A 15,755-nucleotide genomic window follows, 5' to 3' on the forward strand; every position below is an offset into this window, starting at 1 on the left:
GAATGTGTTTGTTACCTAAGCAATTTTTGTAAAATGCAGTGCAGATTTTTTTTCAAAAGAGTAAAATAAAATAAAAAAAATTAAGAAATTTGTCAGTTTGTTTTCTTTGACAGCCTGACATATTTTATCAATTCATGTCTGAGTGAATATTTCTGATTTCAGTAAACACTGACAATAGCTAGCTCAGGGGTGGGCAATCTCAGTCCACGAGGGCCGGTGTCCCTGCAGGTTTTAGATGTGTCCTCGAACCAACACAGCTGATTTAAATGGCTAAACTAGCGCCTCAACATGTCCTGAAGTTCTCCAGAGGCCTGGTAACAAACTAATCATGTGATTCAGGTGTGTTGACCCAAGGTGAGATCTAAAACCTGCAGGGACACCGGCCCTCGTGGACTGAGATTGCCCACCCCTGAGCTAGCAGATAGTGATGCAAATGCAGCTCTGTCATAAAGTTTTAGGATATGTCACAATTTAATAAGACAATAAACAATCATATTTTTTAAATGATATATGACCAGATAAATAAAATGACTGTATTCCAGCTGTTAACATTTTTAAAAAGGTGAATTACAGTGGCAATGGTTACATTTGCTTTCCTATCTACCCATCAAATGTTTTTTAGTGTTTTTCTCAGGCCTCAAAAGAATGATGAAGCACTTTGGAGCAAATATGCAGAACAGCAAACCATAGCTAGAGGCAAGGATGGCAAAAATCTCAACAGCAACAGCATATTTTCCAGGAGAACTGACATAGGCAGGGACAAAAGCCACCCAAACAGCACAGAAAATCAGCATGCTGAAGGTGATCAGTTTGGCCTCGTTAAAGTTGTCTGGAAGTTTTCTGGCAAGAAAAGCCAAGAGGAAACTGGTGCAGCCCAGTAGTCCAATGTAGCCCAATACCAGAGAGAAACCCACCACAGAGGCAGTGGCACACTTCAGAGTAACTTTTAGCCCTGGGACATCCAGGTCAAATTTGGGAACAGGGGGGCTGATTGATAGCCAAATAATGCAGATGATAACCTTTATGGAGAAGCATTGTACAAAGTCAAGTTAATTTCTGTAATCCCATTAAGAGTAATAGTTTGTGGTTTTAAAAAGTGCATGTCACACCTGCACACAGGTGAAGAAGAAGACGCTTCCTCTCTGTTGGCCTGGACCAAACCACTTCATCAAGGCTTCAGCACCAGGCCGAGCTGAGCGAAACGCTGCCAGAACCACAATGGTCTTGACTTTGAGGCAGGAGATGCAAAGCACAAAGCTGATCCCGAAAGCTGCCTGCTGGAAACGACAAGACCAGTCTGATGGACGACCAATGAACACGAGCGAGCACAGGAAGCAGAGCTTGATTGACACAAGGAGCAGAAAGCTCAACTCTGAATTGTTGGCCCGGACCTTAACATGAGAATTGGAATATCATTATAATCAGTTTCTGTGAATTCTTTCAAACGATTCCTATATGCTTAATGTTTTGGAAACTTTTTTTTTCAAAAATGTACAGTGTCTCTGTTACACAGATATGCATTCTCACCATAGGTGTTTGACGATAGTGAAGGAATACCACAAACACAGCTGTTGTCACCGTGACACCAGAAACAGCTACTGCAGTCAGGGTAATTCCTAAGGTTTCATTGAAGGAAAGAAAGTCCAGCTGGCGAGGAATGCAGGTTGTTCTTTTAGCATTAGACCAGAACTCAGGTGGACATCGGTCACAGTGAGGGGAACCTGGGAGAATAAAATACATACAGCAAAACGTAGATGTGCTGAAACTATTAAAGCCAGGATTATGGTATAATAAAAGATTGATGAATGAATATTGGAGTACTGAATAGATTAAATGCTTGTGAGGACATTATATCTTCCTCACCAGTTTTATTGCTAATCTCCCCATCAGCACATGGGATACAGTCAAAACAGCAGACAGGTTGACCTTTTCTGGGTGCCATCCGTGTACCTGGGGGGCATCTTTCACTGCACACTGAAACAGGGACCTAAACAACAGAAAAATAAAAAAGAAAAATCCTATTCTCATGTATACAACGTATTATGACCCACAAAAAACATTTTAATTCTCCTATTTTAGCTACCTGATTGGATCCTGTGGTCCACTGAATCGCTGACTCATTAAGGTGGAGGTCAAACCCATCCACACGACCAATCAAAACAAATTTTGCCGGGCCCTCACCCGTGTTCTGCCAGTTGAGAAGGTCATACTTTGCATGGATGTCAGCACCTTGGAAATAAAGCTGTTCACCCTGTGGTGTGGTGAAGTTTATTTTGGCCACATGCTGCAAGAGCTGGAAATGTTGAAACAGTTAATATTCAGTAACTATTCAGTGTTTTAGTAGAAAGTACTAGTCTAATTTTAAGAGGAATTGTAAATTCTTAATGTCCCTACTGCAAATGTAGCTTTTGAAAAACGGTATACATGGAAATTTGGGAGTGAAAGAAATGTTGCTAACCTCTATGGGTTTAATATCTGTTGGAAAGGAGCAAGTGGAGTTTTCATTTTCAGAAATGCTGTCTGTGTATGGGCAGGAGAGTAAGCTGTGAAGGGCATGTGCTGCAGCATAAACTGCAAGGTAGACATTATATGTCACTCTTAGCTTGGATGTGTCAGTAAAGTGATTCTGTACTTCTTCCAGGGTTTCTGTACCACTGCAGGGTTTAGAAGCATATGAAGAGACAGATGTAAGACCAGGACTACATTTAAACTCCTTTTCCCAAAATTCTCTTAAGAACTCATCATGAGGACGATGAGATGGATTCAAACTTCTGATATAATTTCCAAATCCAGGTATAGTTAAACTTCGAATGGCCACACCAAAAACACCAGCTGCCACTTTGCTTGTAACTGGATTTTGGAGCAGATCTCCACTGGTGCTCCAAGCCTCACTGGCCAGAAACTGCCTGTTAGTAACCTAGTAAGCAAAAGGACAAAGTAAGAAAAAAAATGAAAAAAATATTCTGTTACAAACCTCAGTTCTGTCTTGCATTGTGAATTGTATTATAGTTTCTCACATTTAACTTGTCAAGCTGAAGGAATAATTCCAACACATCTTTATACCATGTGAAGATCAAAATCACCCTTGCAGCTGAGGCCTGAATTGTGAGTGCTGCTCGTCTGGCATCACTCACAATATTTTCCCTTTGAAGAGTCTCTACAAATGCCAGACACACCTCAGCTCCCTGAATCGCTTCCTCAAATATCTGAAATTTACATTAAAGCATAGAACCTTTAGATTCGTGTCAAACAGTTGTGAAGATTTCTTGCAAAGATAAAATTGCAACAAATAAACCACCTTTAATGCAACATGCCCATAATCATTATCTGCTATCACTGCTCCAATCCAGGTCCAATTGAAATGTATGGCAAGTTGGGCAAAAGCCCTGGTTTGGTAAATATCACTGGCCATGGTCCTGAAGAAATTAGGATATTGATGTCTATCACTCAGACAGGGACAGCTAGCTGTATAACTAATCTGAAAGACAAAAAAATCATACTCACCCATAAATACATATGCATATAAATATACTGAAATATATAGTACATTTAACACAGGGTTCTACTATATAGCTGTGTTGCTAGAGTCTTTGTAGTTTTGTTTTTTAAGCAAGAGTAAAATAATGCATTACTTGTGTGCACTATGATCAGTCAGAGTAAGAGTAAGTAAGTTGTATCAAATTCATTTATAGATTTGTGGGGGGGAAACATACACACACACACACATAGATAGATAGATAGTACAACTCACTAAAGGTACAGAGAGAGGCCCCAGGATTCTGGCGACTGTCTGAGTTGTTACAGATGAGGAGCAACCAATGATCAAAGGAATGGGCTTATCACCTGATGACAATAGAAAATACAGTGAGATAAAGTTATAGTTTAAAGAAAACTAATAATACTTGATTTACTGGTTTATTTTAATTGCTCATTTTTAAATGAGGGCCAAAATTCCATGGAAAAAACAGTCCATGGAAAACTAGATTTATTACCTCTTTCTTGTCCATAGCCAGACTGCAGGGCTCTTGTGTTACAGTTAGTGCTGTCTCCACCAACCAGCGACAGTGCTGCCTGCGAAGCCCACTGTGGGAAGCCACAGTTATCACGGATGTGGTAGCCCAGTTTTATACCTGGTAACAAGTTTGTACTATGATTTATTTCCTCCACTGCAAACACCATAGCATAGATGTACTGCAATGGAAGATTTTGCACCCTGGAAACCCAGGATAAAAGAAAAAAGTACAACATTAGGAACAATTATGAAGGTTTTTTTATGAAACTGTTGCACTGTAACAGTTTGTAGATTAATTACTAGGTCATATTCATATATCATGACATTATTAACAAGAATGGAAAGAAAATAATTGACTGCATTTGGAATAGAAAAGACAGAAATAAAAATAATAGAGTTATCTTCTGTTTTTTCCTGTTTTTCCAAAATGCAGTGAAATTGTACAGTTAGAAGAGTAAAAAGATGCATATAGATTTACCCAGTACAAGTATTGTTGGAGGGCTGCTGAGTGAAGTCATAGTTTATAGCTGGAGGATTGTAATGAAGATTAAAGAGCCCACCAATAACTACATCTCCATCTTCAAATAAACCCCGGTCTCCAGGTGTACCCCACCGAGAACAGGTCATCGTCTGAACTACCTGCACCCCCACCTGGAGCCCCAGCTGTCTGCCCACAAGCCCTACAAGGAGCAGGGATGGAGCAGTGCAGGACCAAAGAATGAAGATCCATTTGGCCCAGGACATGGACAGAGCTGTTCTGGATATTTCAAATATGCATATCATATTAAAATAACTTCTCAATGGTGTATCATACATTTCTAAAATTTGCAAAAGAAAAATCTGTATTGCTACGGTTTAACAGTTTCCGAAATGCCTAATTATATTATATTTTTCTTTACAAAGTAAGAAAAATACTTGTTCCTGGATGTTTACCACCGAAGGAGATTTCAAGACAATATGATAACAAAGATAGTTTCCACTAAAAGCTGGCAAGATATCTGAACTGACATACCTGTCTCTTGCTCTGAAAAACAAGGATGTTGTTCTAGGTATTTATAAGAGCTGTAAGGCTGATATTTAAAGCAGTAAACAAGATGAGCAAAACATCACTGAGGGTGACTGGTGTGTGCTGCAGAAACTGGAGTATTTACCTGGAGGGCGGTGACTACATAGACCAATAGATTTTCCTTGGAAACATTTTGTTGACCAGGTTTAGAAGATTTAATTTGAACTGAATAACAATGGGAAAAAAAACACACATGCCACACCCATTCAAATGGTTGTTTTTGTAATAGAAATGTTTTGAAATAGAAATGGAGCTATTTCACTGTATTATTTAGGTTGAATGTTGACTGTAACTCAATATTTGGCATTAAGCCGGGATGCCCAATGCTTTGCAGAGGCACCCCCACGTCTCCGGGGAATAACAAACAGCATGTTTGACCTGCTAAAATATCAAATTTTCACTAGGCCGTAAACCTGACAGATGTTAACAAATATAACCAGGCAATGAGTTCAGGTCTTCCCCTACACCTGGAGCTGAGAGAGCCAGATGTGGTATCTAGTATTATGGAAGGAGGCCATAGTGTTGACACTTAATAGCTACCAGCTGACGGTGAGATTTGCAGCTACATCTGTCGCAAGACTGCTGCAGCTCTGGTGAGTTTTGCATCCATGAGTTCACACAACAGTGACAAAGACAGGGATGTCTATTCAGTGACTATTCCTGACTGTGTACAGATGTGAGCTGTTCACATAAATCTAATTAGTTATAATTAGATAAGTTAACATGTGATTTGACTCCAAAATAGGAAACAGTAGTAATACAAAAATGCAATAAGCTGTACCACCAGGAGCAATAAAACATTATAAATCCATGCAACTTGGTCATGCTCAGTGACAAGTATGTGTAAAAAACGTCCCCGTATTTACCCTGGAAGATCTATTGAGTGAAATTGGGTTTGGACTGTTTCAAATTAAATTTCAGTCAACATATTCAAGTGTGAACCACCAATGATTCAAGTGTGCAAACAGTGCAGGTTGTATCATAGCAGTGTGAGTTGTCAGTATGACTAGAAAAGTGTTATATAGTTGTCAGCCCATTTTATTCAGTTATATAGGTGCTTGTTCACATGTACCACACATGTGATTATCATAATCCAAATAAGCTTGCACTTCTTATTTGAAAATAATTATACAATGCAAAACAAAAAGGATTCACAAAGGAAAAACGTTTGATTAAATTGTTTGAATCTGATCTATAGTTGAAGCTTTAATCCTTTTTTTTTTTTACTGACAGATTGCACCAGCAAACCATGTTTTGCGTGTTATTTCCCATGGAGTTAAGTCCTATTAAAAGGGTCATGGTACAAAGTGCCAAGGAAGCTGTGAGGTAATTTTTATTGCATTGTGCTGTGTTTTGTGGTTTTTCAGAAAACATGGCACATTATTCATATACAGGGTCATGAATAATCTGGGCCAATCTTATACTTCTTTGCCCTCAGACTGCTGATTTATTTGTCATTCCTAGGGTATTTAAAAGTAAAATGGTAAGCCGAGCCTTTAGCTTTCAGGCCCCTCTTTGAAGCTACCTCTAGGTTTTGCTTCAGGTAAACAGATACCCTCTGCACTTTTAAGATTAGGCTTAAAACTTTGCTTTATAATAAGTGTAGATCAGGTGACCCTTAATTCTCTTGTGCTGCAACAGGTCTATGATGGGGATTTCCCATAATAAACATTTCTTCTTCAGTCACGTCTTTTCATCCTCTCTGTTTATACTTTGGGCTTAATCATTATTATTATCTGGCTCTCTTCCTCTTGTCTTTTGTCCTGTCCCCCTCTCCTCACCCCCAGCTAGTAGTGGCAGATGGCGGCCCCTCCCTGAGCCTGGTTCTGCCAGAGGTTTCTTCCTGTTCAAAGGAGTTTTTTTTTTCTTCCCACTGTTGACAAATGGTTGTTCAAAAGGGTCATCTGATCATTGAGATTTTCTTCTTTTTTTTTTCTTATTGTAGCTTTTTCACCTCATAATATAAAGTGTCTTGAAACAGAAGTTGAGTAGAAGTAGAAATCAATTGAAAAAAATCATGTAGGACACTTTAACCTCCTAAGACCCAAACTCTTCCACGGCATGCATTTTTAATTTCTCTGTGATATTTGGGCTGATTGGGTCCTGATGAATGTAAAAACAAAGAATTAGCAGATTTTTTTTTTGCCTAATTTTTGTTTCTAACAAAAATGAGAGCCACATATGGGGATATTCGTTTAAAATTTTGATAGAACAGTAGCCGTATAATGTCCTCGTAAGTGGATATCAGGCCCTAGTAGAGAAAAATTTAGTATTTTGGTCTAAATAACCCAAAATGTGATGTCAACATATGTGGACGCCAGGTCCTAGGAGGTTAAAAAATATATAGTTTGGCTGAAAATTTAGCCTTTCGAAGAGCATTTTGGTCACTCATATAGGAGTACATCGTGATATGAGCTATTTATACATTAGTAGCTTGCCTCCACCAGTGTGTGAATGTGAGAGTGAATGAATAGTGGCATTGTAAAGCGCTTTGGGTGCCTTGAAAACCACTATATAAATCCAATCCATTATTATCATTATTATCATTAGTGGAAAAAGGAAGAGAAGCTCCAAACAATTTGTACTCCAGGTCACTATGACCCTTTCATTAAGTTTCCAGGGTTTGTTTCCACTGTTGGTAATCATCTGCACTAAGGTGTAAACAGCCTGCAGTGTGTATAGGAATTTCACAATTAAAAAAAAGAAAATGGAACATGGCTTAAACATGGCAAGAAATGACACAACCTCTACTTCTATTTGGCCTCTAAATGATTCATTTAAATGGATGAGGTAACAATAGATTAACATATTTGCTTATTTATTTGCTTATTTATTATTATTATAAATGGACAAAGTGGTATTCAGAATTCCTTATTATTATTAAACAGACTTGTTTTCTTTTCTGTAAGTATAAAAGCATAGAGTAGTTTCATATAACACGTACAGGGTCATGGCAACAAATTCAAACGGAAATTACATCCAGCTTTTCAGCTTTACATGCAAATGAAAAATTGTTTATTGGGAAGGAACCTGTTCATGAAAAAGCCCCTTCAGATTGCCCCTGTCTCAGAAATGGCACTGTAAAGAATCCACTCAGAGAGGAAATTATCTGAAAATAGCCAGCAGAGAGTGCCCTTACGCCAATATACATGCACGGCTCTCGTCTAAAACACCGCTGTGAATAGTTGTAGGGTGGTTGATGTACCAACCTCAAATCCTTATTCTGTGCCACACATAAAACATACTGTCTATTCAAAATGGTTTACAGGAAGTGGCAGATGTCAGTGACTGAAATACACAGTCTAAAGTGACATACGGTGGTGAGAGAGAGATGTGAGTAGAAACACAGTTAACCCCAAAATTATCTTTGAAAATAAAACATGGACTAACAGTGCAATCCATGAACTTTATGGTATTGTTATTGCAAATTGTATTTGGACTGAGACAAATTTCTTTGGGTCAAAGAAAAAGACTGTTTGCAATGTCATAAGATTGCTGTATGTGCGTTACTTTCAAAGCAGCCAGAGGAAGGAACAGAGTATCAATAAATGGTATGACACTACCATCTGCTGGCCATGACTTGGTACATGCAGTTTCAGCAAAATCTACATATTACCCCTTATCTTTAAAGTTATTTGTGTATGTGACATCTACCTATTTATCATGAACTTGTATATATTTAGAATATATAAGATATTAATGTGATCTGCCTGACAGATTAGTCCTCTCTGTATGGAGTGTGTATCTTCCATTATCAAAGTCCAATGCCATTTTATTTATTTACTACCAAATGATATCATAAGTTGCCTCAGCACATCTTTGAGTATTTGATATCTATAAGTGTTTTGGGTTGGCCTGTTGTCTTTAAACTGGTGTGTAATGGTTGTGATAAGTTGTCCTGAACTCTCAATTTATTATCAACACAACATATCAGTAAGTTACAAAAGCAATCACTGAATTTAAATCAGTTTATGTGGATGGCATAATGAAAAAACAAAAAACAAAAAACAAAAAACGGCCTAGAACAAACAAAGTGAAGCATTTTACTGGGTTTTGGTGCAGGTTTTAATTAAAATTCAGGGAAAAAACCCACTAAAAACATTGATAAAGAACACATAATTGCATTATATTTGATTCTATCCTCTATTATTTACTAACAGTAGAACACCACTATTTTTTCTAATTCAATTCAGTTATTAATAAAAGACAAATGTAAATAGAATTCTACACTCTACAAAAAAAACTATCGAGCCATAAGATGTTTCTTTGTGTTCTTCTCAGGCCTCAAAAGAATAATGAAACATTTGGGGGCAAAAATGCAAAGCAGTAAACCATAGCTAGAGGCAAGTATTGCAAAAACTTCCACAGCAACAACATACTTCCCCGGAGAGCTAATGTAGGCAGGCACAAAGGACACCCAAACAGCGCAGAAAATCAGCATGCTGAAGGTGATGAGTTTGGCCTCATTGAAGTTGTCTGGAAGTTTACGAGCAAGAAACGCCAAGAGGAGGCAGGTACAGGCCAGCAGGCCAATGTAGCCTAGGACAAGGGAGAAGCCTACGACAGACTCCATGGTGCACTCCAAGGTGACCTTTGACCCTTGAAAACCAAAATCACTTTGAGGCCTGGGGGGACTGAGAGACAGCCATATAACGCAGATGATAACCTGTATGGAGAACAAACAAACCTCAAAGTTATTATTATTTAAAAATATATTATTATAATGAAGCATGGGATTTCCAATGAAATTTTACTGTAAAAATCATGCCCAAAAGTAATATTTAAATGTTCTTACTCCACTGTTGTTGCCCACATTTTTTAATTTACCTCATTTGTACATTAATGTACTTTATTTGTAGAAGAGACAGCTAATAAAAAAGATTGTGATCTACTATAGAGAAAGGACACTATTGGCAAACATTCTCATTATGTCATCAATACAGGAATATGTGCACCTGTATACAGGTAAAGAAGCAGACACTTCCTCTCTGTTGGCCTGGGCCAAACCACTTCATTAAAGTTTCAGCACCAGGCCGAGCTGAGCGGAAAACAGCCAGAACCACAATGGTTTTTACCAGGAGGCAAGAAACACAAAGCACAAAGCTGATCCCAAATGCAGCCTGCTGGAACCGGCAGGACCAGACCGACGGGTGGCCAATGAACACAAGCGAGCACAGGAAACAGAGCTTGAGTGACAGAAGAAGGAGGAAGCTCAGCTCTGAATTGTTGGCTCGTACCTGGATATGAGAAAAATAAATCAGTATGAAAAAATGAATCGATACTTTAAACTCTATTTCACATTTTGTCAAAGACCTCACCATAGGTGTTTGACGGTAGAATAGAAACACGACAAAGACAGCGGTTGTCACACTGACACCAGACACAGCTGCTGTCGTGAGAGTAATGCCCAAAGTTTCATTAAAGGAAAGAAAGTCCAGCTGGCGAGGGATGCAGGCAATTCTTTCAGCATTAGACCAGAACTCAGACGGACACTGCTCACACTGAAGTGAATCTGGTAAAGAAGTGAGGAAAAGCAGATTGAAAATAGGAAAATAGAAAGTGCAGATGAACTTAAAGTAGACAAGGGTCAGGGTAAACACTACCCCAGAACTCTGCTTACATTTCCTTACCAGTTTTATTGCTAATATCCCCTTCAGCACATGGGATACAGTCAAAACAGCAGACAGGTTCCCCTTTCCTATCTGCCATCCGTGTACCTGGGCGACAGCTTTTACTGCACACTGAATCAGGCACCTAAATAAAAACCCCAAGACACATGGCATAATCTTATAAAAAATGACAAGAACACTACTTTCTGCAGCAAATTAATCAGTAACCTTAAGGCAGTTTGTTAATCTGACTACCTGATTTGATCCTGTGCTCCACTGAATAGCTGACTCATTAAGGTGGAGGTCAAAACCATCTACATGACCGACCACAACAAGTTTTAGCGTCCCCTTGGGTGTGTTCTGCCAGTTCACAAGGTCATACTTTGCTCGGGGGTCAGCTCCTTGGAAATAAAACACTTCTCCTTGTGGTGTTGTGAGATTCACTGTGTTTAAGTGTTGCAATAGCTGAAAGCACAGTATTGAGAATATAAAAAGCATTTATGAAAGTGCTTTATAGTATTCAACTTATTGAAATCTTAAAGTCCAGCACTTGTGTTTAATAGCTCACACAGTGATAATTATGATCACCTCTACAGTTCTGATGTGTTTTGGAGAGGAACAAGAAGAGATGTTGTTTTGAGGAGGGATTTTTCCACTGGGGCAGGAGAGTAGGCTGTGAAGGGCGTGGGCTGCAGCATAAACAGCAAGGTAGACATTATACACCACTCTTAGCTGGGTGATGTCGCTAAAGAAATGCTGCACTTCACTTATGGACTCTGTCCCACTGCAGGGTGGTATAGAAGCTTTTTTCACATGGGATGAGGTAGAAGTATTGTGTGAGGCATTCACAATACTGCATCTAAACTCCTTTTCCCAAAATTCTCTCAGAAATTCATCATCAGGATGATGAGATGGGCTCAACTTTTTTAGATAATTTTCAAATCCAGGTATTGTTGAACTCCGAATGGCAACACCAAGAACCCCACTTGCCACCTTAGAGATTGTAATATCTTGAAGAAGATCGTCACTGGTACTCCAGGCCTCACTGGCCAGAAACTGTCTGCCAGTCACCTAAGGAAATTTGCAATAAAACCAGCAGTGCTTTTATTTTTCAGAACACAAGTTTGTGTTTACTGATGAACTCCTATGCTACTAGTGTCAATATATTTTACTCACATTTCTCTTGGCAAGTTCCACAAATATTTTCTGTACATCTGTATACCAGCAAAAGATCAGAATCACAGTTGCAGTTGAAGACTGGATCGTAAACGCCACCCGTCTGGCATCACTCACAATAGTTTCTCTGTGAACAGTCTCAATGAATTCTAAACACACCCTTTTCCCCTTAATCTCTTCCTGAAATACCTGAAATATGGAGGTATAAACAACCACTATGTTATCTTTTATTATATAAGATGGACACAAAGATTTATTCAGCAATTTACAACATAATAGGAAAACATGCACCTGTATTGCCTTTTGACCATAATCATTGTTCGCAAGCACAGCTCCAATCCAAGTCCAGTTGAGGCGTATGGCCAGTTGTGCCATGGTCCGAGCTTGGTAGATATCACTGGGGATTGTTCTGAAGAAGTTAGGAAAGTTGGACCTGTCACTAAGACAGGGGCAGCTAGCCAAGTAGCTGATCTGTGAGCCACACAAATATCAGTTTTTTACAACTTACAAAATATATTAGCTCTTCAAAGATGACTATACAATATTATCATCAGTCATTGTTCCCATTATAAAAACTTACAACTGGTACAGAGAGAGGCCCTAGGATCCTAGACAGTATCACTCCTGTTGTAGATGCTTGACCTCCAATGAGTAAAGGAACAGGCTGAACACCTGATGATTGGATAAATAAATAAATAAATAAATAAAAGCAGCATCTTTACACAGTCATAGGATCATATTATTTGTTGTTTGACATGAACTTTTCCAATTTTAACTTCATGACATTTGAAATCAAACCTGCTGTCTCTCCGGGTTGTTCATAAGCTTCAGAATAAAGTGTAGAGGCTGTTAAATTGCAGCTGTGTCTGTCTCCTCCAACCAGTGAGAGAGCACTTTGCAGAGCCCAGGGGTATCGGCCGCAGCTATCAAGTATATGATAACCTAGTTTTATTCCTGGTAGCAGAGCGCTGTTTTGATTTATTTCCTCCACGGCAAATGCCATAGCATACATATATTTTAGTGCTTGTAAATCTAAACTGAGACCACAGGAGGAAAAAAATCATAGTGAATTAAACAACCTGTGAAAGGCAAGGTTACAGGATGTGATTTCATAATATGAAATGATACATATTGCAGCAAACAAACAAACATGTTTTGAGTAAGTTTTACCCGCTACAAGGTTCATAATGTGGCAGTCTGGTGTAGTCCTGTTCTACAGCTGAAGGTATGTAATGCAAACTAAAGAGTCCACCGATAATCACATCTCCGTCCTGAAAGACACCCCTGTTGCTTGGCGCACCCAACTGTGAGCACACCGTCACCTGCACCCCCTGCAGTCCCACTGGTTTACCCATTATGCTGACAAGCAGCAGGGAGAGGGCTGAGGAGAGCCACTTAGTGGGATGCAAGGGGAGCCAAAATGTGGAAGCAGCCATTCTGGATATGTCACACATGAATGTCAGAAAATTCATGAATAATAATGAATAATTACAGTAAATCTAGTAAATGTAAAACACAATTCACCCCAAAACAGCTTCATCAAACCTGTAAAATAAGTCAAATACACTTTTACTAAATAAAACATTTAATTAAATCCTATAGAGCTTCATATGAGTTCTTCAAGAAGAAAGGGCATTTTAAACAAAAACATGATTTCACCTGGTTACAAAGTCCACACTATCTCGACCAACACATATCTGCCTCCCTCTCTGCACATGTCAGGTGTTGATGTGGGTATTTATAACAGGTGGGAAGCATTTTGAAAGGAAGTAAAACTGATGACTCAAGCAGCAGATAAAATAAAATGACTCCTCTCCAGAGTAATAGTGGAAAAACACTTGAATGCTAACAAGTAATTAGCATGCATGCAGTTGGCAGTGGTGTGTGTGTGTATGAGAGTACAGTATGGTTCCTGTACCATGTATCCTGTACCCCCGGGGGGGTCATTAGTATTTTATATAAAATGAGGTAATTGTGAAGTGTTGGTGTAGTGAATGAGCACAACAAATGCTTACATTAATTCAATAGATTAAAAAAAAATAGAAATAAGGCGCTCTGACTGCACAAATTCCCAGAGCAGCTGGACTACACAGGCACTTGTGGAAGCCCAATTTTTTCAAGATTGCTACTATTACTACAATTACTATTAAAATACTATTCTCCTGCTATTTGCAGGTTCAAAACAATATTTTAGAAATGCTCTATAATTTTTGCTTGCAGGAATAGAAATGTATTTAGTGTACAAGACTTGTTCTACATCACATCTGATCTAATTAATTTTATCTTTTTTATCTGCAGTATCAGATGGCTCAAAAATAGTAGTGTTTGCAGAACACAAAATACTATAATAATAATAATAATAATAATAATAATAATAAAGAGCTTTTAAATGGAAGGAATGAACATCTGCAAATTCTTGTGAAATCCTTATTTCTCTGAAAGATTTCCAGTTATTTCTGGAATTCCAGTGCTACACCTTAACTTGTTTAATTGTTTTTTAAATATGTGTTCTAAAATTCTCGACATTACATTTATATAGATGATTCAAACTCAAGTGAAATTACAGTAAAGTGTAAAATAAGATGGGTGAATTTTTTTTTATATAATCTGTGGTCATTGTAGCGCAGGAGTTAACCCAAAAAATAACTAGAAAACTATTTATCCTCCTTTGGATCGAGTTTCCAGCTGCCCTTCAAATCTTTCTTCCGGTGATTTTTCTAATTGAGTTGATTCTTTTTACTTTTTCTTTACTGTTTGATGTTTGTAGCTCAGAATTCTGTAGACTATGTACATATACACTCACCAGCCACTTTGCTAGGTATGGCTGTTCAACTACTTGCTAATAAAAATATCCAACTAGCTAATCACATACATTTAAAGCAGTCTGCTGAAGTTCAAAAAGTGATTTAAGAAACTTGCCATGGTTGTTAGCATTGGACAGGATGGTGTGAGTATTTCAGAAACTGCTGATCTACTAGAATCTGCACACAATCATCACTAGGGTTTACAAAGAATGATCTGAAAAAGAGAAACTATCCAGCAAGCAGCAGCTCCTTTGGGAAAAATTTAATTACAATATGTAAATAATGTTGTTCTGATGACTCGATTTAAGCTGCAGGAATAACAACTTGGCATAAATGACATGAAAGCATGGCTTCATTGTGCCTTCTGTCAGGTGTTCAGGCTGCTGCTGGTGGTTTAATGGTGTGGAGAATATTGTCCTAGCACACCTTTGGTCCCTTAGCACCAACTAAGCATCATTTAAACGCCACAGTTTACCTTTTATTGCTAACCATGTCCATCCTTTTATGACAGTGTATCCATCCTCTAAGGCTGTCCAACTTGGTGCTAGCAAGCTGTACCTAAAAAGTAGATTGTGTGTATTATGCTGACATAAGAAAAATAACAACATCTCATAGCCTTTCTAAAACCCATTAAATTAGCTTTATAATTAAGGCAATTTTCACTGTCTCTTGCTTTTAGGTGGCTTGGAACTTTAATATTTCATTTGGAAAGCAAAGTTTACAGCCACTGTTATAGATGTTGTGATGTTTGGTATTGTGTGGATGAACTAAGGCGACTGAGATACTGAGCATTAGGGTAGAAAAGCAAAGTCTTGGCTCAAATCTTATCTTAATGAGCCTAAAGTTGAATAAATAAAAAAACACAAACATTCAAACTATCTAGCTGTATGCCTCTTTTCTCTCATATTTCCCTGGACGTTTGTACTGTGGGAGTTGTGTATCCCGAGCAACAGGTGTATCATTTGTCAGCTGTATTACACTTTCTATTACACTATTACATTTCATGAGCAATTACATCCCGTTATGTTTTAGGTGGCATATGGGGAAAGAAGAGGCTGTTTATGTCTTACAATGAATCGATTTTGAGC

General features: G+C 38.3%; 2 protein-coding genes across 2 annotated transcripts; both read right to left on the minus strand.

Moving 5' to 3' along the window:
- Positions 1–514: 514 nt before the first annotated feature.
- On the minus strand, positions 515–4,230 carry LOC146503467 (extracellular calcium-sensing receptor-like). Its single transcript, XM_085131209.1, has 10 exons — positions 3,918–4,230; positions 3,752–3,843; positions 3,299–3,562; positions 3,018–3,206; positions 2,459–2,917; positions 2,084–2,293; positions 1,864–1,987; positions 1,528–1,721; positions 1,110–1,391; positions 515–1,019 (listed from the first exon to the last, which is right to left on the minus strand). The coding sequence occupies exons 1-10, from the start codon at positions 4,177–4,179 to the stop codon at positions 597–599; spliced, it is 2,499 nt and encodes an 832-aa protein (XP_084987335.1). The 5' UTR covers positions 4,180–4,230; the 3' UTR covers positions 515–596.
- Positions 4,231–6,419: 2,189 nt separating this feature from the next.
- Positions 6,420–15,692, minus strand: LOC146503468 (extracellular calcium-sensing receptor-like). Its single transcript, XM_085184007.1, has 9 exons — positions 13,034–15,692; positions 12,662–12,900; positions 12,444–12,535; positions 11,864–12,334; positions 11,276–11,758; positions 10,943–11,152; positions 10,709–10,832; positions 10,034–10,590; positions 6,420–9,744 (listed from the first exon to the last, which is right to left on the minus strand). The coding sequence occupies exons 1-9, from the start codon at positions 13,333–13,335 to the stop codon at positions 9,322–9,324; spliced, it is 2,901 nt and encodes a 966-aa protein (XP_085040133.1). The 5' UTR covers positions 13,336–15,692; the 3' UTR covers positions 6,420–9,321.
- Positions 15,693–15,755: the final 63 nt, after the last annotated feature.

The sequence above is a fragment of the Neolamprologus multifasciatus genome, chromosome 14 (genome assembly GCF_963576455.1).
Source record: "Neolamprologus multifasciatus chromosome 14, fNeoMul1.2, whole genome shotgun sequence".
NCBI lineage: Eukaryota > Metazoa > Chordata > Actinopteri > Cichliformes > Cichlidae > Neolamprologus > Neolamprologus multifasciatus.